The 27,615-nt window shown below is 31.9% G+C and overlaps 2 protein-coding genes across 2 annotated transcripts in view; both read right to left on the bottom strand.

Annotated features, from left to right (window-relative positions):
• Positions 1 to 393: 393 nt before the first annotated feature.
• Positions 394 to 4,821, bottom strand: LOC141293042 (UPF0729 protein C18orf32 homolog). The gene is made up of 3 exons (XM_073825086.1): positions 4,735 to 4,821; positions 2,478 to 2,640; positions 394 to 755 (listed from the first exon to the last, which is right to left on the bottom strand). Exons 2-3 carry the CDS (start codon positions 2,625 to 2,627, stop codon positions 681 to 683), a joined length of 225 nt encoding a protein of 74 aa, XP_073681187.1. The 5' UTR covers positions 2,628 to 2,640; positions 4,735 to 4,821; the 3' UTR covers positions 394 to 680.
• Positions 4,822 to 7,878: 3,057 nt separating this feature from the next.
• The window catches only part of LOC141292685 (lysosome membrane protein 2-like), a 43,138-nt gene continuing 23,401 nt past the window's right edge, over positions 7,879 to 27,615 (bottom strand). Inside the window, exons 3-12 of the mRNA XM_073824720.1 lie at positions 25,866 to 26,013; positions 25,586 to 25,780; positions 24,020 to 24,111; positions 23,816 to 23,935; positions 19,231 to 19,406; positions 14,836 to 14,954; positions 14,354 to 14,427; positions 14,171 to 14,222; positions 13,921 to 14,073; positions 7,879 to 8,998 (exon numbers count right to left, since the gene is read on the bottom strand). Coding sequence (XP_073680821.1) covers positions 8,891 to 8,998; positions 13,921 to 14,073; positions 14,171 to 14,222; positions 14,354 to 14,427; positions 14,836 to 14,954; positions 19,231 to 19,406; positions 23,816 to 23,935; positions 24,020 to 24,111; positions 25,586 to 25,780; positions 25,866 to 26,013 — 1,237 coding nt within the window. The 3' untranslated portion in view covers positions 7,879 to 8,890. The remainder of the gene's footprint in view (positions 8,999 to 13,920; positions 14,074 to 14,170; positions 14,223 to 14,353; positions 14,428 to 14,835; positions 14,955 to 19,230; positions 19,407 to 23,815; positions 23,936 to 24,019; positions 24,112 to 25,585; positions 25,781 to 25,865; positions 26,014 to 27,615) is intronic.

Genomic DNA, 27,615 nt, shown 5'->3' with positions numbered 1-27,615 from the left:
TTTACTGCATGTTGTTTAAATTTTTACATAAATATTGTTACACTGAATGACAATCTAACATTATTTCAAACAAATGTTGACATTGTATTCTCCAAAAACTTAAAACTAGACACTTTACTTACATTTAATGTGCTTTCTATTCAATAACATAAAATCACTTTTGTAAACTTCTTTTGATTTGTAAATTTTCTCTTAATGTCTTTGACCCATATAAACATTTACAAATGTAAATTATATTGTCTTAGATAATAATAAGAGTAAGAAATGTCAGTACCACACTGCTTTATATTATTTTATTTGCTATTAAAAAGATCTGAAATATATATTTGCATTGCTTTTATTTTGTTTGTCATTAAAATGATTCACCATTCAAAGTAAAGAATCAGGCACAAATAAAATAATTCAGCTTTTATTTGAAATGAAGCATAAGTTGCACATAGAAAATCTGCAAGAGGTCTGAAAAGAAGGTAAAAATCAGCAAATGATTGTGGAATGATAAAAACTAAATCTATAGCTCTATGTATATCACTACCTTCACTGTTATTCAACATATTAAAGTATTTCATGTAAGTAAGAAGACAGGATTAGTGTGTGTGTGTGTGTGTGTGTGTGTCCATATATTAGTTTTCATTTTAAAAATCTACATTTTAAAATCTACATTTGAGATGATTGTAGAGGCGTCAGTCTGCTTTTTTATCCGCCACCGTCTTCGGTCCGTTTGCTGTGGGTCCGTTTGCCGTTCCATTACATTCAGCCTGAGGAAAGACAAAGAAACACAATGAACAACTGAACTTCCTAAACTTACTAGAAAAATCACTCTTACTTGCACTTCATGCAAAAAATAGCATTAGTTTTTAATAACATGACCATAAATAATGAGAGAAGTTTCTTTCTGGGTGATACTATTTAACATATCATTCAATTATAAAAAAAATATTAACATTTATATTGATATTTAAAAGCATATAACAATATATAATTCGATTTACATTGCCGCTCAAAAGTTTGGGATCAGTAAGAGTTTTTATATTTTTTAAAAAATTCTTACATGCTCATCAAGGCTGCATTTACTTAAATAAATGTAATATTGTGAAATAGTATTACAGTTTCAAATAATGGTGTTATATTAATATATTTTAAAATATAATTTTTTCTGTGATGCAAAGCTGAATTTTTATCAGAGATTACTTGTTTCTAGAGTCACATGCTTCTTCAAAAATCATTATAATTTGCTGATTTATTATCAGTGTTGGAAACCGTTGTGCTGCTTAATATTTTTTATGTATTTAAAAAAGTTATTTTTAAAGTTTCTTATGCTCATAAACGCTGCATTTATTTGATCAAAAATAATATTGTGAAATATTATTACAATGTAAAATAATCGTCTTCTGTTTTATTATACATTCAAAATCTAATTTATTTCTGTGATCAAATCTGAATTTTTTAGCTTCATTACTGCAGTCTTCAGTGTCACGTGATCTTTCAGAAATGATTCTAATATACTGATTTATTATCAATGTTGGAAACAGTTGTGCTGCTTTATATTTTGTTGGAACCTGTAATAGTTTTTTCAGGATTCTTGATGAATAAAAGATTAAAAAGAACAGCATTTATTCCACATTTTCTAACAATATAAGTCTTGCTATCACTTTTCTATCAATTTAACACATTCTTGGTGAATAAAAGTAATAATTTCTTTCAAAAAAAAAAAAAAGAAAGAATAAAAATGTACTGACCCCAAAGTTTTGAACAGTAGTGTATATTGTTAGATAAGATTTCTATTTTAAATAAACGCTGTTCTTTTTATTGATCAAAGAATCCTGAAAAGTATTACAGGTTCCAAAAATATAAAGCAGCACAAATGTTTCCAACACTGATAATAAATCAGCATATTAGACTGATTTCTGAAGGATCATGTGACACTGAAGACTGCAGTAATGATGCTGGAAATTCAGCTTTGATCATAAAAATAAATTAGATTTTTAATGTATATGAAAATAGTAGAACGTTATTTTACATTGTAATAATATTTCACGATATTATTATTTTTTTCAGCATTTTTGATCAAATAAATGCACCCTTTATAAGCATAAGAAACTTATTTAAAATACATTAAAAATCTTACTAATCCCAAACTTTTGACTGGCAGTGTGTATGTATTTTCTCTCCTTTTTTTTTAAAATAATATGTATTAATAGTTAATACTTATATGAGCATATAACAATGTGAAATATTTTTTTTTACATATTTAAGCCATATTATAATATAATACATGATTATATTATTAAAATATATCTTAAATAAGTTGTATATTATTAAAATAGTATTTAATAATAAATATAATTAAAAATATATAATTATATTATTTAAAACATTTCTATTCATATTTAATATTTGCACTCATTTATACCAAAATATGATACCAATGAAATATATGAGATTTCTATTGTACTGTAAGGTTTGTGAAGCTGATTTACAGTGTTTTTGTGTTTGTCTGTCTCCTGCACGGCTGCTTTACTCCAGAAGCGGCTGATGAAGGGAGCGATCAAGGGATAGACGATGGGCTCCAGGAAGCGCTTATAAACCCACAGCAGCACAGGAATCACGATGCAGGGAATGCAAACCATATCTGACAGCTGACTGAACACAAAAACACCATCAGATTTATTCACATCATATTGCACAATTAGATTTCAGCACATGCAGCATGTTTGAAATGTTCAACTCAATCTGTAAAATATATATAATATTATTATTTACATTATTTTTTATTATAATTGACAAAAGGGTCAATAATAAAAAGACAAAAAAGGATTTAAGCATAAAAACAATAATTGTAATACTGCTTTAAATTGTTGTTTTTCCAAAAAATTTTTTAAAAGTTTTCTGTTTAATTTAAATGTATTTTTGTTTTGTGTTTTTCTGAGCAAAAAAAAAAAAAAAAAAAAATCAGACATTTTTCCCTAACTTACTGAAGACACCCACTAAAATGTCATTCAGTGTTACAATCTTGTCAGGCATATTAACAACAAAAATCAATTTATGACATTTGCCACTATCCTAGGTTTTGCCCATTTGTCAGTAAGATTTTTTACTCATTAAAAACACAATACAATTCAATATGCTCCCTTATTCTTTTATATATTTTAATAAGTCAGAATAAGCATGTTGTTTGAATTTCTACATTTTGACAATTTATTCTCCAAAAACTACTAAAAGTAGACACTTTACTTACATTTAATGTGCTTTCTATGGACATAAAATCACTTTTGCAAGTTTCTTTTGCTGTGGACATTTAACATCTTTGACTCAATAAAACTAATATCTTCTAATCATGCAATATTTTTAAAGTTTATGATCAGAGGGAATTTTCTACTGTGTAACATGTTTGTTTTCAGTTAATAACCATCATTGACCTAAACGGATGTAAAATTAATTAAAAAAAAATTCAAAATTACTAAAAATGACAAAAACAAGAACATTTTAATTAAAATAAAAATCTAATTCAATATTTTACTAAACAAAATCTGAATGATACTAAAATAATGGTAACACTTTACAATAAGGTTCATTAATTAAACATTAGTTAATGTATTAACTAACATGAACTAACCATGAGCAATACATTTGTTACTGTATTTACTAATCTTTATTAACGTTAGTTAACGGAAATACAGTTGTTCATTGTTTGTTCATGTTAGTTCACACTGCATTAACTAATGTTAACAAAATTTTAATAATGTATTAGTAAATGTTGAAATTAACATTAACACAGATTAATAAATGCTGTATAAGTGCAGTTCATTATTAGTTCATGTTAACTAATGTGGTTAACTAATGAACCTTATTGTAAAGTGTTACCAAAATAATATACCAAAAACAAAAGGGTTGAAGACGAAAAAGGGTTTAAGCAAAAAAACAGTAAGTGTAATACTTTAAATTGTGTTTCCTTCAAAAAATTAAAAAGTTTTCTGTTTAATTTAATTGCAGTTTTGTTTTTGTTTTTCTGAGTAAAAAATAAATATCAGACATTTTTCCCTAATTTACAGAAGACATCCACTAAAATGTCATTCAGTGTGATAATCTTGTCAGGCATATTTACAACAGAAATCAATTTATGACATTAAAAGATGAATTACTTTCACCCCAAATACTATTTTAAACATTTGCCACTATCCTAGGTTTTGCCCATTTGTCAGTAAGATTTTTTACTCATTTAAAACGCAATAAAATTCAATATGCTCCCTATTTTAATATATACAAGTCGATAATAAGCATGTTGGCTTGTTGTTTTACATAAATAGTGTTACACTAAATGACAATGTAACATTATTTCAACCAAATTTTGAGATATATATATATATATATATATATATATATATATATATATATATATATATATATTATTATTATTATTATTATTATTTCCATGGCTCTAACATGGTATTTCGTACACCAAAACACATAGCAGCAGTATATAACGTTTTTATGTTTGTAAAATATTTTCTGACATATTCTAAAAGAATATAAAGCCTGATTTTATGTTTGTTATTATAAATGATCAAGTCGCTGTTAGCTCGATGGTCGCTGCTCTCTTCCTGTTTACAATCAGAAATCTGATCTAGAAACAAACACACACGCTTCATTCTTATGTTCTTATCATATATAAGAGCAGCAGATCATATATTTAAGTCAAAAATACGGTAAAACACAGTAAATCTGTGTAAAACTCACCTTGTTCTGCGTGAGATGAAGTAATATGGTGCAACGCCGAATGACGCAGAGTTTCACAGTGACGCCGCTGCCGCTGCTTGTCACTGCTGCTGCCGCTACTTTCGCCACCAAGCGGCGCGGAGGAGCAACGACACACAGGCCTCACACTGAACAGAGCGTGAATAAAATAAAATAAAATAAAATAAAATAAAATAAAATAAAATAAAATAAAATAAAATAAAATAAAATAAAATAAAATAAAATAAAATAAAATAAAATAAAATAAAAGTTATTTAATATTTTAAAGTTCTTTTTTTTAAATAACTTTCAAACAGTTTTGGCTGTAGTAAACACAAGGACACATTCTTTAGCTCATCTGAATATATAAGGTTATTACACCATGTTATAAAATAAAATACAATTTTAAATAAAAAAAAATATTTCAGTAAAATAGCACTAAACAAGTTTTAAATACATCGTAAAAAGTGGTATCTTGCAATTGTGTTACCTTTTACCCAATTTTTTTAACCAATAAAAGAAATATGTTTTATACATTTTGTTATGAATAAAACCAGTTAATTTACACTATCAAAAGTTTTTTAACAGCCAGATTTGTAATGTTTTTGTTGTAAAGAAGTCTCTTTACAATAAAAACATTTTGTTGTAAAAACATCTATTATTATAATTATTATTATTATCATTAAAAAACAGCTGAGTAGATTTTTTCAGGTTTATTTCCTGAATAGAAAGTTCAGAAAAACAGCATTTATCTGAAATAGAAATCTTTTGTAACATTATAAATGTCTTTATCATCACTTTTAAACTATATAAAGCATCCTTGCTAAATAAATCCTTTATTAAGAAAAAAATGATGCTGAAAATCCGACATTGATCACAGGAATAAATTACATTTTAAAATATACTCAAATAAAAAAAGGTTATTTTAAATAGTAAAAACATTTCAAATGTTTACTGTTTTTGCTGTACTTTAAATCAAATAAATGCAGGCTTGGTGAGCAGAAGAGACTTTTTAAAAAAACTACAATTCTTACTGTTCAAAAAGTTTAGATTTAGCATTTCATGATACTATTTTTGTTTTACAAAAATAAATAAATAAATAGTTATTCTAAATAATTCAGATAAAAAGATATTATAAAACACATGGAATAGAAAACAAACTGACCAAACGTGTGCCTTTCAGAAAGACTTTTTATTGTATTTTCTTATAAATCCACAGGAAACAGGCTTCATTTATATACAAAACTGTACAATTATTTGTGCAGTCTGAATATAGAAATCTAAGAGCAGGACAGATGCAGAAGACATTAAACAGTCTGTGTTCAAAGATGGAAGGCCACTGAGTTTTATAGTTTATATACTGATGAAGGCAGGATTCTGCATCATTTTACACCTGAAATGCTGAAAAGACACAAAAGGCATTGAAACCACATTACATTCAGTCTCAGACACTCATTTGAACTCAAATAGCAAATTTCACTGTCAATTTTTTCCACTGACATCCAAGCGAATCAAACTCATCGAGTGCAATATTTATGTTTTGATTGAACTCAATCATGTTTGGCACATTAATATAACAACAACAAAGAAAAAAATCATCAAACTCAAATAAAACGGCTCAGAGATTGAAACCAGTGACCACCTCAAAAAACACAGTGCGTTAAACGTGCAGCTTCAGAATTATACGAAATATTGTGTATTTTAGTGCAATATGATAATACATACCTTGAGTTACGATACGAGGATATTAAGTTATGATTTTGCACCGAAGCATCTAGTTTAAGGAAAGCCAGTACATACACATTAAACAGTAACATGTCAAAACACACGTGTGATCCTGTCCGCTAAACCACGAAAATATACAGATTGAGCCTCTGAGAATACTTCTTCTGTTTATATTCCAGAAAACATCCTGGAATATTAGTTCAGTAACACTAAAAGAACTGCAATCTCATTGCAATCCTGCCATCTAATAATACTTACAGATTATCTTCATTTCAGAACAATTCTCATCTAAAATCATTCAGACGGTCGTCTGCGTTCAGTGTTTAAAATTAGGCTGAATGAAATGACTGCAGACGTTAGATTAGATTCCACAATATCAACTAAATCGACTGTAATATTTTACACTCATGAAATCAAGGCACATTGATGTGGTGGCAAATAAAACAACGCAAGGTGAAAACAAAAAACAAGGGTTTGTAACGAAAGGCACAGCAGGTTCAGTCACACGTGGGTCTTTCACACAGGACGCTTGCGTTATGGTTCGTCTACGCACACGCGTGTTCAGCACCATAAGCGTGTCAAGGTAAAACTACTATTTCTGCTCTTTTCTGCTGATCTCAATTCAGGTGTTTAAATGCAGGAACACGTCCTGTGTGAACGGACCATTTGGTAACACAAATATAAAATTGCTTTAGTTTGGCCTTTTAAGAGGTTAGAAAACTCTGAACATAGTGTCTGATTGTTAAAGGTGATGTAAGTGATTTCAGGAGCTTTTATGACTACAATCACACACACACCATGACTCCACCCACTAAAAAACACACCTTCTGTGACAAACCCCGCCCACTAAACACAGACACGCCCTCTATGCTAAACTCCGCCTACTGTACAACACAAACATAACCCCTCTCTGACAAACTCCGCCCACAAAACACACACACTCACACACACACACACACACAGACACGCCCACTATGTGGCACACACCCTCTATACTAAACCCCACCCACTATTTGACACATACACATGCCCTCTATGATAAACCCCACCCACTAAAACAAAGACATGCCCTCTATATGACACAAACCCTCTATACTAAACCCCACCCACTATACAACACAAACATATCCCCTCTGACAATTTCTGCCCACAAAACACACACACAGACACACCCACTATATGGCACTAACCCTCTGTACTAAACCCCACCCACTATATGACACCCCCCCTATACTAAACTCCACCCACTATGACACAGACATCCTCTATACTAAACCCCGCCCACTATGACACACACACACCCCTCTATACTAAACCCTGCCCACTATATGACACACACACACACACACACACACACACACACACACACACACACACACACACACACACACACACACACACACACACCCCTCTATACTAAACCCTGCCCACTATATGACACACACACACACACACACACCTTCTATGACACATTTCTCCCACTAAAAACACAGGCATGCCCTCTTCACTAAACCCCACCCACTATACAACACACACACACCTCTGACTGACAAGGTTTCTGAATGGCTAAAATACAGGCCACTCCCCTGCACTCATAAAAAAAAAAAAACTAAATTTAAGATTTATGTATATGAATTGCACATATAACACAGTTTTAATAGACTTAATGTGATGCATAGTTGTCCGTCATGTATAAACGAACCCAGTCAGATTTCTGTAATAGTACTAATAAACTGAATGGCCTGGTTTCACAGACAGGGCTTAGCCAAAGCCAGGATTAGATCATAGTTCAATTCGGACATTTAAGTCATTTTTATAAACGTGCATTTGGACAAAACATTATTGAGCCGAATGAGTCAAATAAATCAAATAAAATGCAAACAGTTGATAAAATATGCGTAATTTTAGAAATACGTTTAAGTTTAGACCTTATTATGCATGACTGGCAAACATGCATAAAATTAAGTTTGTTAAAAAAAAGTGTAATTCAGATGTTAATATGCAATTCAAGTACTTATATCTTCAATTTAGGCTAAGTATTTTTTTGAGCATTTACCATGGTGCTGCGGGTGTGAATCGAGTGTCTTGACAGACGCAGATGTGATTTCTCAACATTTGATTTGTGATACTCCTAAGAAATCACTGACAGCAGCTTTAATGTGTCTCAAAGTGTTTAAATATGATATGAAACAGATGCTGAATGAGGCTAAAGTGTGTGTGTGTGTGTGTGTGTGTGTGTGTGTGTGTGCAGAGACGCTCTTCAGTCCTTCAGCAAGATGCTTGTTTGCTGACGGCGTCAGTCCTGAGGAGGAGTCAGTGTGTAATCTGACGACTGACACACCGCTCTGTTGACTACTGACAGTGATTGCATCTATGACAAACACACACACACACACACACACACACACACACACACACACACAGAGACAGTGGTTTAAGACTTGTCCATGGGCGTCATGCCGATATAAGTGCCGTTTTTCTCATCTTGATCGTCCACTTTGGCGCTCACAGGAGCATATGACGTGTCTTTCTTTGCAGATGGCTGAAATGAAGAAAGAAAAGACAAAACGACTGATTTAGTATGTGTGCATGAGTAGGAAACATACTTTCTGCAAGTACAAGAAAAGAGACATTTGGACAAAATGTTCATGTACTTTACTTACAGCATGTTTTAGTTCTTAAAGGGGTAGTTCACTTTCAGAACAAAAATGTACAGATAATGTACTCACCCCCTTGTCATCCAAGATGTTCATGTCTTTCTTTCTTCAGTCGTAAGAAAATGATGTTTTTTGAGGAAAACATTTCAGGATTTCTCTCTTTATAATGGACTATGGTGCTCCCGAGTTTGAACTTCCAAAATGCAGCTACAAAGGGCTCTAAATGATCAGTCGAAGAAGAAGGGTCTTATCTGGATAAACGATTGGTTATTTTCTATTTTCTGTTGGTAAACTGCATTTTGGAAGTTCAAACTCTGAGGCACCACAGAAGTCCATTAAAAAACATAATTTCTTTACGACTGAAGAAAGAAAAACATGAACATCTTGGATAACAAGGGGGTGAGTGCATTATCTCTAAATTTTTGTTCTGAAAGTGAACTACTCCTTTAAACTAGTCTTTTAGTATCACATGTTAAACCAGCCTAGTTAGTGATTCAGTTCAAGCTGAAGTGAGTTAAGCCTGTGTCACATATCTTTCATAATTTCCATTAATAATGCATGTAAATGCATGTGTATTTTTCCTACCTTGCTTTTGAGTTGAACTCAGTAGAGTCTTAACTCAGTTTTTTTATTGTAGATTTGCTTTATTTTTCTCAGTTGGCTGTTGGTAATTGCACTTTGGGATGCTCTCGTATCAGAAATAAGTAAATATACTCAAACTCCAAATATTAAAATAATTATTAGAAGTTAACTAACTTCCATATGTAAATGTAACATACAACATCAATATATAAAATTTTCATATATGTGACCCTGTACCACAAAACCAGTCATAAGTCGTAAGTCAGTTTTTTTCAATTTAGATTTGCTGATTTACAACTATTTGAAAATCTGGAATCTGAGGATGCCAAAAATATAAATATCGAGGAAACTGCCTTTAAGGGTGTTTAAATGAAGTTAGCAATGCAGATTACCAATCAAAAATTTTGTTTTGATATATTTACGCTAGGAAATTTACAAAATATCTTCATGGAACATGATACTTAATATACTCATGATTTTTTGCATAAAAGATAAATCAATAATTTTGACCCATACAATGTATTGTTGGCTATTGTTAGAAATATACCTGCGCTAAACATAAATGAAATGTAACTAATTTCATATCTTAACATATACATATAGCCCATACAAATATGTGCATGTATATCCATTCTAAAACTCAATACACGTTGATTTATATGAGTAAATAATAAAATATTACAAATGCAAATGGAAATCTAGCCATATAAGGCAATATCAGTCTTGTTTTAGGGCAAAATATGTCATGTATTACATTTCCGTATGGGAATAATCAAATGACATCCGGCAGATCACATTTACATCCAAATGCTAGTTAATCCAATAATCCAGAGCACAAAGTGAAGCCATAATGCTTATATTACTAAAAGATTGTATATAGTGCATTTCAACATTTTCTGTGTTTTTATTCGTGCATTTGGCAGAAGCTTTTGTCCTAAGTGGCTTTTGCATTTGATCAGCTCATGCATTTCCTTGGGAATGGAAGATGTGCGACGCAGACCTGAACTAGTATAGTTAGATGGTTAATGAGTGCTGAACTTACAGGAGAGCAGCGGAAAGCCTCAGTGAAATCAAAGCGCTTCACTTCAGTCTAAACAAAAGCAGATCAGCACGATGTTCATCAGGTTAGAATGACAAGCCAAGATGTTAGGAAGCAAAAACATCACAGAATGGGTGCTAGGTTAGTGCAGTGATCGTGAGAGTAGCATGAGGTGGTTAGATGCTTAAGGTAAAACAGGAAACAAATTCATCTACATAAACCACATGCAGAAGAACAACAGGCTTTGAATGTAACCTCAACTCCACTACATGCAGGAAGCTAGTCATTTAACACAGTCGAACCACTGTCACGTCACCATTCAGAACACACGCTGTGACTAATAAAAAGCTACTGAAACTACTATTCTGCCTTCCAAAGGCAAAGCGCAGTAACTACACATTTGATCAAAATTGAGTTAAGACTTAAAATGGCCTTTGTGACAACTGTTCTGTCTTGTGGCAAAGTCTCCTGGTTCATTTTTTTCCCATTTCAGAGAAACGAAAGTGTCAAAATTGCAGTAACTAATACAAATATATGGTGTAGAAACTTTAAAGGCATTTTTCTCAGTTTCAGTGTTAGCGTAGTTACTGCACTTTGCCTTTGTAGGGCAGTATTGATCAACGCTTTTTTAAATAGATCAAATGATGTAACTTATACTTGCTATGAGAGTATTATTTATCTGGGACTAAATTAAATTAGGATTTTAACTACAGTAAATGCATTAAACATTTTTTTTTTTTAAATCTTAAAATTACTTTAGTATATTTAGTGAGTGATTTTTTTTTTTAAATGTTAAAATATAAAAAAAGGTTTACTATTTTTCTAGTAAAATTTTAAAATTATAAAATGAAAATGTTTTTAAATATTTAAAAACCTGGATGTTTTGAATACCGTCCAGTGAAATGCTTTTAAAATGCTTCTACACTGAAAATATTCTCAGAACATATTTTTGTTCACATCAATTAGTAACATTTCAGCTCTGCCTGATTTTCTCAAGGTCCACATGTGCTTTAGTTTTGTCAGCTCTACAGCAGTGAGTGTGTGAATGAGAATATTGATTCATAAAGACTGATCTGGAAGAACAGCATTCAGCTTCCACAACAAACCCACTCAGAAATGTTCATGGAATGATGTTTAGTGCTTTAGTGCGTGCGAACTGTGCTGACAGTGAAAGACACATTTTTGGGTTTCAGTTTGAACTTTGGTGGGAAAGTGAAGAATAAGCTGGGGAATAATGAAGACTTTTCTGAAAAGCCTGAACATTCACACGCACACACTCACATACTCTGTGACCTTCAAAAAAAACTTTGTGTTTAAATAGCTGGAAGCTTGAAATAGTTAAATAGAAAAGCTTGTAGTTTGAAGGTTTGAAGTCTCTCAGACGGAGAGATCACTATTGTTTCTAGGCATTCTGTGTTCTGAAGGGTTACTAGTGTGTTCTGGGTTGTTAATAGGGTATTCACTGTAGGTTGAATTGGGTGTTGCTAAGGTGCTCTGGGTATTTCCTAGGGATGTTCCTAGGCAATTGTTAGGGTGTTCTGGGGAAATATGAAGACCGAAGTTGCTAGGGTGTTGCTAGGCAGTTGTTAGTGTGTTCTAAATGGTTACTAGGGTGGTCAAGGTGGTTAATAGGGTCTTATTAGGCAGTTGTGAGGGTGTTTCTAGACAGTTGTTAGGGTGTTCTGGGCAAATGTAAAGACTAGCGTTGCTAAATGTTTGTTTGGTGTTCTGGTTGGTTAATAGGGTGTTACTAGGCAGTTGTTAGTGTGTTCTGAATGGTTATCATGGTTACTAGGGTGTTCTGGGTGGATAATAGGGTGCTACTAAGGATGTTACATGAGGGTTGTTAGGATGTTATGAGGAAATAAGAAGACCAAACTTGCTAGGCAGTTGCTAGGCAGTTGTTAGTGTGTTCTGAATGGTTACTAGGGTGTTCTGGGTGGCTAAAAGGTTGTTACCAAGCAGTTGCTAAGATGTTACATGAGGGTTGTTAGGGGAAATCAGAAGACCAGAGCTGTTAGGGTGTTGCTAGGTGGTTGTTCGGATGTTCTGGGTGGTTAATATGGTCTTACTAGGCAGTTGCTAGGGTTTTGCTAGGTGGTTGTTATGGTGTTCATGGGAAATAAGAAGACCAGAGTTGCAAAGAGGTTGCTAGGCAGTTGCTAAGTTGCTCTGGGTGGGTGTTAGGGTATTCTGGGTGGTTAATAGGGTGTTGCTAGAGTATTCTGGGATTTTACTAGGCAGTTGTTAGGGTGTTCTGGGGAAATATAAAGACCAAAGTTGCTAGGTGATTGTTAGTGTGTTTTGGGCGGTTAATAGGGTGTTACTAAGCCATTGCTGGGATGTTATACAAGGGTTGTTAGAGTGTTCTGGGGAAATAAGAAGACCAAAGTTGCTAGAGCCTTACTAGGCTTTTTTTTTCGGTGTTCTGGGTGGTTAATAGGGTGTTACTAGGCAGTTGTGAGGGAGTTTCTAGATAGCAGTTATGCAAATGAGAAGACTAAAAATGTTTGGGTATTGCTAGGAAGTTGTTAGTGTTGCTAGGGTATTCTGGGTTGTTGCTAGGGTATTACTAGGCAGCTGTTAGGATGTTCAGGGTGGTTGCTATGGTATTCTGGGTGGTTAATAGGGTGTTGCTAGGGTATTCTGGGTTGTTGCTAGGGTGTTGTTAGGAAGTTGTTAGGGTGTTCTGGGGAAATGAAAAGATCAGAGTTGCGGGGATGTTGCTACGCAGTTGTTGATGTGTTCTAGGTGGTTGCTAGGTTATTCTGGTTGGTTAACATGGTGTTGCTAGGGTATTCTGGGTTGTTGCTATGGTGTTGTTAGGCGGTTGTTAGGGTGTACTGGGAAAATTAGAAGACCAAAGTTGCAAAGATGTTTCTAGGCGGTTGTTAATGTGTTCTGGGTGGTTTCTAGGGTATTCTGGGTGGTTAACAGGGTGTTACTAGGTTATTCTTGGTTGTTGCTAGGTTGTTGTTAGGCAGTTGTTAGGGTGTACTGGTGATGACCAAAGTTGCAAGAATGTTAATAGGTGGTTGTTAAGATGTTCTTGGTGGTTACTAGGATACTAGGGTTGTTGCTAGGGTGTTGTTAGGAGGTTGTTAGGTTGTTCTAGGGAAATGAGGAGATCAGAGTTGCTAGGGTGTTGCTGGGCAGTTGCTAGAGGATTCTTGGTGGTTGTATTACCTTGTTCTGATAGAAGCGGATGGCGAGGATGATGCAGACGAGCAGCAGGATGACTCCCAGAGCCACGAGGATGAGTGGGAAATGAGAGACCAGAGTTACGATCAGCAGCAGCTTGTGAATCCTCGCTGCGGAAGCGTCGTCAATCACCACCGACTGCAAAAACACAGCAGAAAAACAAGCAGCCATTTAACAGGAGACGAAACTGTCGGCCACTAAATCATCCTGTTCAGGAGGAACTTCTGACTCTCACCTCGTTCAGAAACACAATGGGAAAGATGGTGCTGTTGAGATTCCTGGTCAAACTGAGGAAACAGGACAAAAAGACAAAGACCTTTAGCTATCAAACTATGAAACACACACACACACACACTCATTCATGGCCGTCTAACAACAAAGTGCGAGTAAATATATCAGACAGGAAAGCATCACTTACGGAAAGCCAGTCACTCTCTCGAGATGAATGTTGATCTGGGCTCGTTTCATAGCACGAACAGGCACTCCCATGGTCTGAGAAAAAATAAGATAGGATCTGAGCTAGATAGCTTTGAGATGAAATTAGTCTCAAATTTTCTAACAATCGCATTCACAATTATCCGTGAACTTAATAAATGCCTGTCAATGTGTGTCTGTGGAATTCAGAATTACACAAATGTGCAGCAGCTTGCACAAATAGAAACAAATAGAAAAAATATTTTCTTTTTGTATTAGTGTTTCAGAATTTGCACATGCAACAAGGAAGATGTGCATTCGCTGGCGTCTTTCCTGAGTCATTTGTTAGTAAATTTGAGATTAATTTTATCCCGAAGATAGCAGTAATCAAACTAATTATATCACAAAAACACATTTCCGACAGGAAAAAATACATTAGAGAATAAGACATAATTACAAAATTCTACACATGACAGCGGAACTCACAGGGTTCAGATCCAGAAATGTCTGATGTTGCTCGTGGACCGGAGAGATGCCATCAATGGCTTTGGAGTACTTCTCATCACCCAGATGAAAATGAGGGAACGACACGACGACAGGAGCACCTGAGACACACAACAACAACTATTACACCACAAAATCACCTACACTGATGCTTTCCTGCAAATAAAGGCATTCATTTTATCAGTTCATGCAATCACAAAATCAAAATAATTTATTTTTTAATTAAATCCAATTACAATATTACTGTTTTTACTGTATGTCTGGTAAGCAGAAGAGACTTCTTTCAAAAAAAAAAAGAACATATATATATATATATTATTTTTTTAAATGATTCATGTTTACATATTGTAACTGATGTTCACGAATATGCACCATTCCTATAAAATAAAATAAATAAATAAATAAAATGTGTTTTCAGAGTCAAACCTTATGTTTACTTTCAGAAGGATACCTGACTTGCTCAGCGAATTAAAAACAAAGCAATGAGTAAAACATTCAGCTTCGTACAGCACATACTGTTTTATTTCTTTCATTTAAAGTAAGTGACCTTGTCAGATAAAGGGATGTCCTCTAAACTCACAGAACAACAGTCATTATGAATGTTTTCAGTCATCTAACAGCAGAAATAACGTCCCCTCCTCGCTTTGTCTTAACAATGCCTTTTCTCCTACGAGCCCCTTGAGAGTCGTAGAGCTTCATCCTGTCATGACGTTAAAGAGGAACCTTGTCTCATGAGAAGATGAAGGGAACTCTGACCTTGAGCATGAAAACAATCCGGAGTGACCGTGAGTAACCCAGATGGATTTAACGCCTCTGTTCTCAACACACCGGGAGAAATTAGACTCCTGCGTTACTGGGACAGAGGTGAGAGTTTTCCAGCCCTCATGTTTGGCAACACTCACTCTGAGCATGTGTGTGTGTGTGTGTGTGTTATTTCATACACCTGTAATATGCCAGCACTCAAATGCTTTGGCAATGTAGTAATCGTGTGCTGAAGCTCACATGAGCACAGTGTGACACAAAACCATAAAACGTAAACAGATCTGAGAGGAAGGTCAGCAGTTATTATGTGTGTGAGTTTCACTTTATGGGTTAAAATAATACCCAGAATCCACTGCCTAAAAAACACTCATTCACAACTGGTTAAAAACACTTAAAATGCACTAGCAACTGCATAGCAACAGCCTAAAACATCCAGAACACCCTAAAAATTACATAACAACAGCCTAAAACACACACAACACCCTAAAAACTAAATAAAACAGACTAAAACATGCTGAACACCCTAGCAACTGTATAACAATAGCCTAATACACACAGAACACCCTAGAAACGACACAGCAGCAGGCTAAAACGCTCAGAACACCCTAGAAACTACATAACAATAGCTTAATACACCCAGAACACCCTAGAAATGAATTAACAACAGCCTAAAACACCCAGAACACCATAAAAGCTAAATAAAACAGACTAACACATGCTGAACACCCTAGCAATTGTATAACAACAACCTAAAACACCCTAAAAGCTAAATAAAACAGACCAAAACACTCAGAAAACCCTAGCAACTGCATAGCAACAGCCTAAAAACACTTGGAACACCTTAGCAACTGCATAGCAACAGACTAAAATGCCTGTAACACCATAGAAAGTGCCTAGCAACAGCCTAAAAACACTCAAAACACCCTAACAACTGTATAGCAACAGTTTGGCAATATCTGCACATGCAAGCAGCACTTCAGTAAAACTTTAGTTCTGACGAGCTTCATACAACGAATAACAGTCTTTAGAAATACCTCTTTTTTTGTACGGTCAGATAAATGCTTGAGTGTGTTTTAGTGGCTATTGGAACACCTTCAGATCTCTATGGTCATGAATGTGGCATGTGTTTAACATTAAAAAACACACAGCAGGACGAAATGAGGAATGTGCTGGAGTCAGGTGACTAGGTTATGTGTGAGTGTGTGGGTAACAGACGCAGTAAATCACATGTGCAGAACAGAAACTCACATTACTGCTCCAGCACACAAGACAATGAGCAAGAACTAAAGGAAAAAACCCAGAACACCCTAGAAACGATATAGCAACAGCCTAAAACTCCCAGAACACCCTAGAAATTATATAACAATAGCTTAATACACCTACAACACCCTAGAAACGACATAGCAACAGCCTAAAACTCCCAGAACACCCTAGAAATTATATAACAATAGCTTAATACACCCACAACACCCTAGAAACGACATAGCAGCAGTCTAAAACACCCAGAACACCCTAGAAACGACATAGCAGCAGCCTAAAACACCCAGAACACCCTAGAAACGACATAGCAGCAGCCTAAAACACCCAGAACACCCTAGAAACGACATAGCAGCAGCCTAAAACACCCAGAACACCCTAGAAACGACATAGCAGCAGCCTAAAACACCCAGAACACCCTAGAAACGACATAGCAACAGCCTAAAACTCCCAGAACACCCTAGAAATTATATAACAATAGCTTAATACACCCACAACACCCTAGAAACGACATAGCAGCAGTCTAAAACACCCAGAACACCCTAGAAACGACATAGCAGCAGCCTAAAACACCCAGAACACCCTAGAAACGACATAGCAGCAGCCTAAAACACCCAGAACACCCTAGAAACGACATAGCAGCAGCCTAAAACACCCATAACACCCTAGAAACGATATAGCAACAGCCTAAAACACCCAGAACACCCTAGAAATGACATAGCAGCAGCCTAAAACACCCAGAACACCCTAGAAACAACATAGCAACAGCCTAAAACACCCATAACACCCTAGAAACGACATAGCAGCAGCCTAAAACACCCAGAACACCCTAGAAACGACATAGCAACAGCCTAAAACACCCAGAACACCCTAGAAACAACATAGCAGCAGCTTAAAACACCCAGAACACCCTAGAAACGACATAGCAACAGCCTAAAACTCCCAGAACACCCTAGAAATTATATAACAATAGCTTAATACACCCACAACACCCTAGAAACGACATAGCAACAGCCTAAAACACCCAGAACACCCTAGAAACAACATAGCAGCAGCTTAAAACACCCAGAACACACTAGAAATGACATAGCAACAGCCTAAAACTCCCAGAACACCCTAGAAATTATATAACAATAGCTTAATACACCCACAACACCCTAGAAACGACATAGCAACAGCCTAAAACTCCCAGAACACCCTAGAAATTATATAACAATAGCTTAATACACCCACAACACCCTAGAAACGACATAGCAACAGCCTAAAACACCCAGAACACCCTAGAAACAACATAGCAGCAGCTTAAAACACCCAGAACACCCTAGAAACGACATAGCAACAGCCTAAAACTCCCAGAACACCCTAGAAATTATATAACAATAGCTTAATACACCCACAACACCCTAGAAACGACATAGCAACAGCCTAAAACACCCACAACACCCTAGAAACGACATAGCAGCAGCTTAAAACACCCAGAACACCCTAGAAACAACATAGCAGTAGCTTAAAACACCCAGAACACCCTAGAAACGACATAGCAACAGCCTAAAACTCCCAGAACACCCTAGAAATTATATAACAATAGCTTAATACACCCACAACACCCTAGAAACGACATAGCAACAGCCTAAAACTCCCAGAACACCCTAGAAATTATATAACAATAGCTTAATACACCCACAACACCCTAGAAACGACATAGCAACAGCCTAAAACACCCAGAACACCCTAGAAATTATATAACAATAGCTTAATACACCCACAACACCCTAGAAACGACATAGCAACAGCCTAAAACTCCCAGAACACCCTAGAAATTAAATAACAATAGCTTAATACACCCACAACACCCTAGAAACGACATAGCAACAGCCTAAAACACCCAGAACACCCTAGAAACAACATAGCAGCAGCTTAAAACACCCAGAACACCCTAGAAATTATATAACAATAGCTTAAAACACCCACAACACCCTAGAAACGACATAGCAACAGCCTAAAACACCCAGAACACCCTAGAAACAACATAGCAACAGCCTAAAACACCCAGAACACCCTAGAAACAACATAGCAGCAGCTTAAAACTCCCAGAACACCCTAGAAATTATATAACAATAGCTTAATACACCCACAACACCCTAGAAACGACATAGCAACAGCCTAAAACACCCAGAACACCCTAGAAACAACATAGCAACAGCCTAAAACTCCCAGAACACCCTAGAAATTATATAACAATAGCTTAAAACACCCACAACACCCTAAAAGCTAAATAAAACAGACTTATGATTAAATATGATTAAATGAATGAAACTAATGTAATTAATGTATGTATATATGTTTGCATTAACACACCTTTCCGACACACAGACACATCCAGCACGCCATCGTCCAGGCATTTCTTGGTCAGGCAGAATCCCTCGTTTTCAGGGTTGTTTTTGCCGCTGGCCAGCACGGCCCTGGGCGGCGTGAAGCGGTACGCTGGGATTCCCTTCACCTCCACCTCCTTCTCAAAGCGCATGTGGATGGACCTGGAGAAGAGTCATCAAACTATGTCAACTACATTTTTAACACATCCCTGGTGAAAAAAAAAACAGCTAAAACCAGCCTAGGCTGCTTGGTTGGATTTAGTTGGTCAGTGGGCTGGTGTTAGACGGGTTTTGTCCATTTTTACCTTCGAAACCACCAGCTAAAAGCAGCCTAGGCTGGTTTTAGCAGTTTTTTTCAGCAGGGATATGCTGCAGAGATTCAGATTAAGCTGGCAGATGTGACCCTGAACATGACCTCTGACCCCAAGGATGTTCAAGCGAGCCTGTGTTCGATATTAGATGTTCACTATTGAGGAAGCACTTGGAAACCTGCTTCTAAATAACACAGGAAAAGTGTTCAGTAACAAACGGCAGTCGTGTGATAATGCATGTTTGTTTTGAGCTGATTCTGATCAGAGGAAATTAGTTTACCAGACGGACCACAGCCCCATTAAACCATGTACAAAGGTTACACATGCCGTTCCTACAGCCTCCTTTCCCTTAAAAATATGGGTGAGGAGTCAGCGGGAAAGGACAAGGACAGCTGTCCCCCGGCTGCACAATAAGTCCAGGGCCCGGCGCTCGTGGTCAACTAGGTTAAAAGTGGTTTGAAAACATTCCAGGTTGGAATCTGTTCTCGAGAAACCATGTGTGACGGCAGCTCACGACAGAACGTACGGGATTCTTTCCGCGCCGAACAAAGACGGAAGGTTCAGGGCAGAGTTTCCACTGAAAATAGAGCCCAGGGTGAGACGGGTCAACTGGACTCCAGGTGAAAGGTCAAAGAATGAACAGAACACATATCATATGGAGTATTAAAATAAGGGCGTGCGTCATTTGCTATATATCATCAGCCGACACACGTAGAGAGGAAACTGAAGCGGAAAACTCAAAATACACTTGAAATGTTAAAAGATTAGATAAATAAATGATAGTGTACAAACAATATATAAAAAAAAGAGTAAAAAAACCAAACACAGAAATTACAAACTAAACATTACTCTTAATAAATAAAAAAATACAATTTAAATACTAAATACATAAATAAACAATACAAGTAACTGATAATAGATTAAATACCATTAAAAATAATATATAACATTTTTTACAATTATTTAAAAAGTTTTTAAAAAGTACCAGAAAAAAAGATTTTAAACTTTTTAACATACAGAAGGGAATGGCATTTTAAAAAGTCAAAAGAAAAATTTAAAAAGACAAACTAAATGTTAAAAATGTAATTAATAAATGAGAAAAGATTACAAAAATCAAACATACAGAAATAACAAACTGAACAACATTATTAAAAATAAAATGAAAAAATAAAATAAATAAATAAACAATAAAAGTAACTGATAATAGATTAAATACCATTAAATGCTATCTATTTTATAAAACTATTCAAAAAGTTTATAAAGGTAACAGAATTTTTTTTTTTTAAACCTTACATACAGATGAAACAACATTTCTTTAAATAACTAACTAAATAAAAATAAAAAAGTAAAACGATTTTTTAAAGACCTAAAAACAATATTATAAATGTAATAAATAAATGACTTAATAATTATTAATCAGCATATACATATTTTAGAAAGGCTTCTAAAACCAAACATACAGAAATTAAAAAGTGAATCAAATCACTTTTAATAAATTAAAAATAAAATTGAAATATTAAATAAACAATACAAGTAACTGATAATGGATTATATATTATTAAATATTATATACATTTTATAAAATTATTTAAAAAGTTTATAAAGGGTCAAAGAAACAGAAAAAAGATTTTAAAGTTAAGAAAGATTTCTTTAAATAAATAAATGAATAAAAAATTTAATGAATATATATATATATATATATATATATATATATATATATATATATATGGAGGGAATTAAGATGTACATTACTCTGCATGAATTAATTAATTAATATTAGACTATATGACATTTAAAATAATTAAATAAGTGAATATAAATAAAGCATTATATAAAATTATATAATTAAGTCTATACATTTAATTAAATTATTTATTTAAAAAAGTAAAGAAACAGGTAACAAAAGAATTACATACAGGGTGTTCACCGCATAACTTTCAATGAATTAAAAATAAATGTAAAATTTGATTTAAATAATAAATGATTGATAATACATGAAATAATATATTCCCATGTGTAAAGTATCCAGCTGTGAGGTCTACAGCCATTTATTCTCTTGCTTAAACCTCCAAGCATATTGTAAAATGTCCCATCAGCGCAGTGTATTTCTGAAATGATATTACAGAGAATTGGAGTAAAGTTGTGTTCCCACACGGAGTGCAAGTTTGTAGCAAACGCTAATGTCAGGGAGGAATTTGGGAGGTTCAGACCTTTGGTCCAGTTTCATGGTCTTTTCATATCAGTGGAGAAGAGGTCGAGCAGATGAATAAAGATCCGCTGTGACTCACAACTTCTGCATTTCTACATATAGCAGTTTTAAAAGGGAACTAGACTGAATATTTAGAGTTGCGAGCGTCAACTAACATCCAAAATCATTAACAAGCCCCTGATGATGTACTAAAAACACCCACACTGACCTTCAAAATACATTTCAACTTTCAGACACTGGTATTATTGTATGAAAATATGTCAATAATAATTATATTACATTTTTAAATCCAGAAATCAAAAACAAAACTGAAACATTCTAAAAAAAGAACATTTTAGAAAAAATTACGAATATATATACACATTTATATTAATTATTTATTAATTATATTAATAAATTAAATGCTATTTTTTTTCAGATACTTTATAAATTAGCTAATTTATCATAAATAAATATTATTTATTATACTTATAATAAATATATAATTTGATTAATTAATTATTTTATTAATTTTATTTGTAACAAATTTTTATTAATTTTATTATGAATATTTAAAAACTTTTCAATTAATATATAAATGTAACAATAAAAATGTTAAATATATTGTTATATAATCAATATGTCAAAAAATAATGAAAAAGTTTATAAAAGTGAAAAATAAAACGTTTAAATATAAATGTATACATTAAAAATATGTATTAAAATAATAATAATTATATATATATATATATATATATATATATATTAAAAAATAAATAAATTAATGCTATTTTTAATTACTTTATAGCATTAATTTTTGCTATAAATTAAAGCATTAAACATGAATTATTTATTAATTATAGTAAGTATATAACTGCTTATTTTATATATTGTATTTATTATAATTATAATAAATATATAATTTTATTATTTATTTTATTAATTTTGTGTTACAAATTTGTATTAATTTTATTATTACTTTAATATGAATTTTTAAACAGTTTTCAATTAATATAAATGCTACACTAAAAAGGTTAAATATATTATAATATAATCAATATAAATATGTTTTAAAATAATAATTATTTATTTTGTAAAAATAAAAATGTTAAAATATGAATGTATACATTAATAATTAGTAATTTTATTATTATAAATTATTACTAATTTAAACAACTATATATATATATATATATATGTTTTAATTAAATATGATGCTATAAATTATTTCATTAAATATTCATTATTTATTAATTATATTAGTAATATATTTGATATTTTTGGATAGTTTATAAATGAGCTAATTCATCATAAATATTATTTATTATAATACATATATAATTTAATTAATTATTTTATACAGTTTTCAGTTATATATTAAAATATATTGTAATATAATCAATATAAATATATGATAATAATAATGATAATTTATATTATATAAAATAAAAACGTTTAAATAAATATTTTTAAAGTAATAATTAATATGTAAGTAATTATTAATAATTGAAGCAAATTTATATATGAATATCTATATATATATAAATATGATGCTACAAATTAATGCATTAAATATAAATTATTCTAAGCAGTGGTGGACACACTGGCATCCACATGTGCTGAATTTCAGGAAGTTCCCATAGAATGGTTTGAACAGATGCCTTCTCCATTATATTACGGCATGTTCTGGGTCCGGATGGCGTGTGATTTATAGCCCTTTTCTTATCGAGACACTACAGAAAACACATGTGCTGCCAAACACACGATGAGATCAGTCTTCACAAATAACCACAGGTACGACAGACCCACCCGAACATGAGAACAACAGCTTCAGGACTTCCACTTGATGCTTTATTGTATCGAACACGACGAGCCGTACTTCGAAAAGTCATCCTGTGCAAAGGTTAAGCCTTTTATGAAATATGCTCTTTCACAAATCTGAACTCATGTGGCCACAGCTCTACTACGATTGACTAAGATCACAGCTGACTGTTTTATTGCATTAATATTGTGGCTCTGAAAGCAGCGATTGCTAATGTAGTCGTCTAATAAGCTGACATTGGCGTCTGTACCTGCAGAGGTCGGCGGTGAAGACGTTCAGACGCTCGTCTTTGCTCAGGAACGGGTGGAAGGCGCTGCCGTCGGTGCCGTTGATCATGTTACTCTGGTTGGTTTTCCAGAAAGACAGCATCCTGATGCACAAAGCACATCAAACATCAACCATTTCCAGCTCCGCTTCAAAAAAATATGATATGCAAGAGGATCAGAGTCTTTACTTTTCTCCCTTCCAGGTGTAAATGCGGCCAAAGTCCAGGTAATTGTGCTCTCCGGTGTGATACACAAATTCACCGTCATCACTGCCGTTTTTCTGACAAGACAAGAACAGATGAGATTAGAAAATTATACAAATATTTATATATAAAACAGTGCATTATATTGTTAAATAATCACGATTTCTTTTATAAAATAAACCAAAACATAATTTTTATGTAAATGTGTATAAATATAATATAAATAATATTTATAGTAATAATAAAATAAAAAATAAATATTTAATTAAATAATATTATTTATTTTTTTATTAATTAGCATTCATTTTTTATGTGATTGCATTTAATGTGAACATCATAAACAGTATTAAAATAATATATAAGTTTTTTAATCATAAAAATTTATTAACCTTTTTTTTTACGTTTGTTACATTTTTAAATAATTAGAATTTTATTTTGTAAAAAATAAAACATAAATGTTATATATATTTGTATAAATATAACCAAATTTGTATAAATATAACTATAAAAATAATATAAACAATAAATAATATATAACTATAAAATATTTATAATAATAATAAAACATAATTTTATGACTTTTTTTCATTACAATTTTTTTCATTTCAATTAATTATCATTAATTTTAATGCATTTGCATTTACAGTGAACATTACAATTTTACATAACATATAACAAAAATATGTATAATAATAATAAAGTATAATTTTGTGAATTAATTTGTAATTTTTATTGCATTTAATGTAAACATCAAAACAGTATTAGAATATCTATAAAAAATTGATTTAAAAATCTATAAATGCAACAGTAAAAATGTGTAATATATTTTAATAAAATATACTAAAATATATATTTAAAATATAATTCAATTTATAAAGTAAATAATAAAATACAATTTTTATAAAATATAAAAATGTTTAAACATAAATGTATAAATTACTATTGAATATAAATATAAAATAATTAAATAATTCATCATAATAATAAAAAAGATATTAAGAAAATACAATACTTTTCAAATAAATAGAATTTTATTTTGTAAAATGAATTAAAATACATTTTATATAAATTTGTATAAACAAAATATTTCTAATAATAATAAAATATAATTTGTACGCAATTATAATTTGTTTTAATGTGAATATCAAAAACAATTCAAATGATATATAAATGTAACAATAAAAAGGTTATATTGTTACATTTATATATCATCTGAATTGTTTTTGATATTCACATTAAAACAAATATTTATATATATATATATATATATATATATATATATATATATAAATAAAAATAATAAAATATATATTTTTATAAAATATTAAAATATGTTAAAATGTATACATTAATAATAAATATGAATATTAAAATAAAATAATAATAGTACAAATAATAAATAAATAATAGATAGTATTACAATCATAATTAAATAATTATTAAAAATGTAATATTAACATGTGTAAAACATATATATTTTGTGTGTGTGTGTGTGTGTGTGGCGTGTTTCTGCGGAAGGATACACAGATATGTGTGTGATCAGAGACTCACGTGTAGCATGAGACCGAAGTACTCGTCCGTCTCTGGCTTTATGGTCTTGAGTCGCGTGAGCAGCGGGTCTTTGAAGCCCCAGAGCAGCTCCTGCACCGAACGCGTCATGAACATAGTGGTGCCGATGGAGCCCATGTACATGGAGATACCAGAAGAAACCCAGAATCCTGCACCTTTGAGCCGATTCATCACAGCCTGTTTGAGGAAACCAGACACTGAGAATCAGATCAAATGGAAAATAAAACACCTGTGTTCTCCAAACACACACAAACACACTCACCACGGCCGGGATGTTCACTGTGGTCACCATATCCACATTCGGGTCTCCCACTGATTTCTCAGGCAAAAAGACAAAAGTCTTGGGCGTATAAGCTGCCACCTTCGTCCCGTTGTGCACAAATGAGACGTTGCGTTTGGGCCTGTACTGTCTGAAACACAAGACATGCAAAACGCCATTGAGCTGAGTGCGAATAATACCATTACATCTTTTATTGGCATTGGGCGAGTTTGATTACAGAGTTAATGAATAAAACTGAGCATGAAAACAATAAAACAGCATTAAAATGAAATCAAGGGGAGAGCAAAGTGTAAAATCAGACACAAATGGCCATATGATTATCTATAAGTATATATGCATGTATGTATATATATCAAATAAATATATTTATATAAAATAAAATATATAAATACAAAATATGCATACATTTTATAAATATTTATCATGTATTTATAAAATAATATTAATTTGAACCAACCAAAAACCAGAATATATACATGTAAAAATATTTACAAATATATAAATAAATGTTATATAAATACAAAATATGCATACATTTTTTAAATATGTATAATGTATTACTAAAATAATATAATTGTTGAAATCAATTAAAATATATAAATGCATATTGTAAATATAAAAACATGAATACATTTTACAAATGTAGTATTTATTCATTTATTTATATATTTTGAAAGTACAATTTAAACCAACCAAAAGGCAGACAATTATTAGAAATGATCTACAAATACATATAAAATATTTAAATATAACTAAAAGAAATAAATACTTTTTATGTTAAACAGATAAAATACTACATATAAATGCATATTTATAGTTTATTTATAGATTGTACAGATATTTATAGATCATAAATAATCTTTGTACATGTAATATATTGCATTATATTATATTTTGAAAATATTTAAATATAATTCAAATATGTCTTTATATGTCTTTATGTATATTTATATATACATACACACAAACATGCAAAAATATTTAAATATATTTTACAAATCTATAGATTTTATATTAATAGAAAATCTGCATAAATTTGATTAATATTTATAATGTATAAATATAAACAAATGAACACATTTTACAAATGTATGATTATAAATTATTTATATATTTTTAAAAGACAGACCAAAAGGCAGAAAATGATTACAAATGATCAACAAATACATATAAAATATTTAACTAAAACTAAAAATTATAAACACTTTGTATATTACAAATATAAACTACTACATGCATTAAATTATATAATATTTTGAAAATATTTTAATATTAACATTTTAATATAATATTTAAAATTTAAAATATATGTTATATATATATATATATATACATACACACACAGACACACGCAAAAATTTTTAAATATATTTTACTATTTTATAAATACAAAATATGTATACATTTTACAAATATTTATAATTTATAAAATAATATAATTGTTGAAAATATGTAAATATAATTTTAAAATACATAAAGTAACATAGTAAACATAAGTATAATTTTATCCAACCAAAAAACAGAAGCTTATTAGAAATTATCTACAAATACATATTTAAATATACCTAAAAATGCTAAATACTTTTTATATTACAAACATACAATACTACATATAAATGCATATTTAGTATTTTTTTTAGAATTTAAAATTCTAGTTTAAACCAACTAAAAAGCCCTTCATAAATAATCGATGTACATAGAATATATTACTTTATTATTATTTTTTAAATAT

Source organism: Garra rufa, chromosome 19, assembly GCF_049309525.1.
Source record: "Garra rufa chromosome 19, GarRuf1.0, whole genome shotgun sequence".
Classification (NCBI taxonomy): domain Eukaryota; kingdom Metazoa; phylum Chordata; class Actinopteri; order Cypriniformes; family Cyprinidae; genus Garra; species Garra rufa.
Note: the sequence above shows the minus strand (reverse complement) of the source record. Positions and strands in the feature narration are given on the sequence as shown.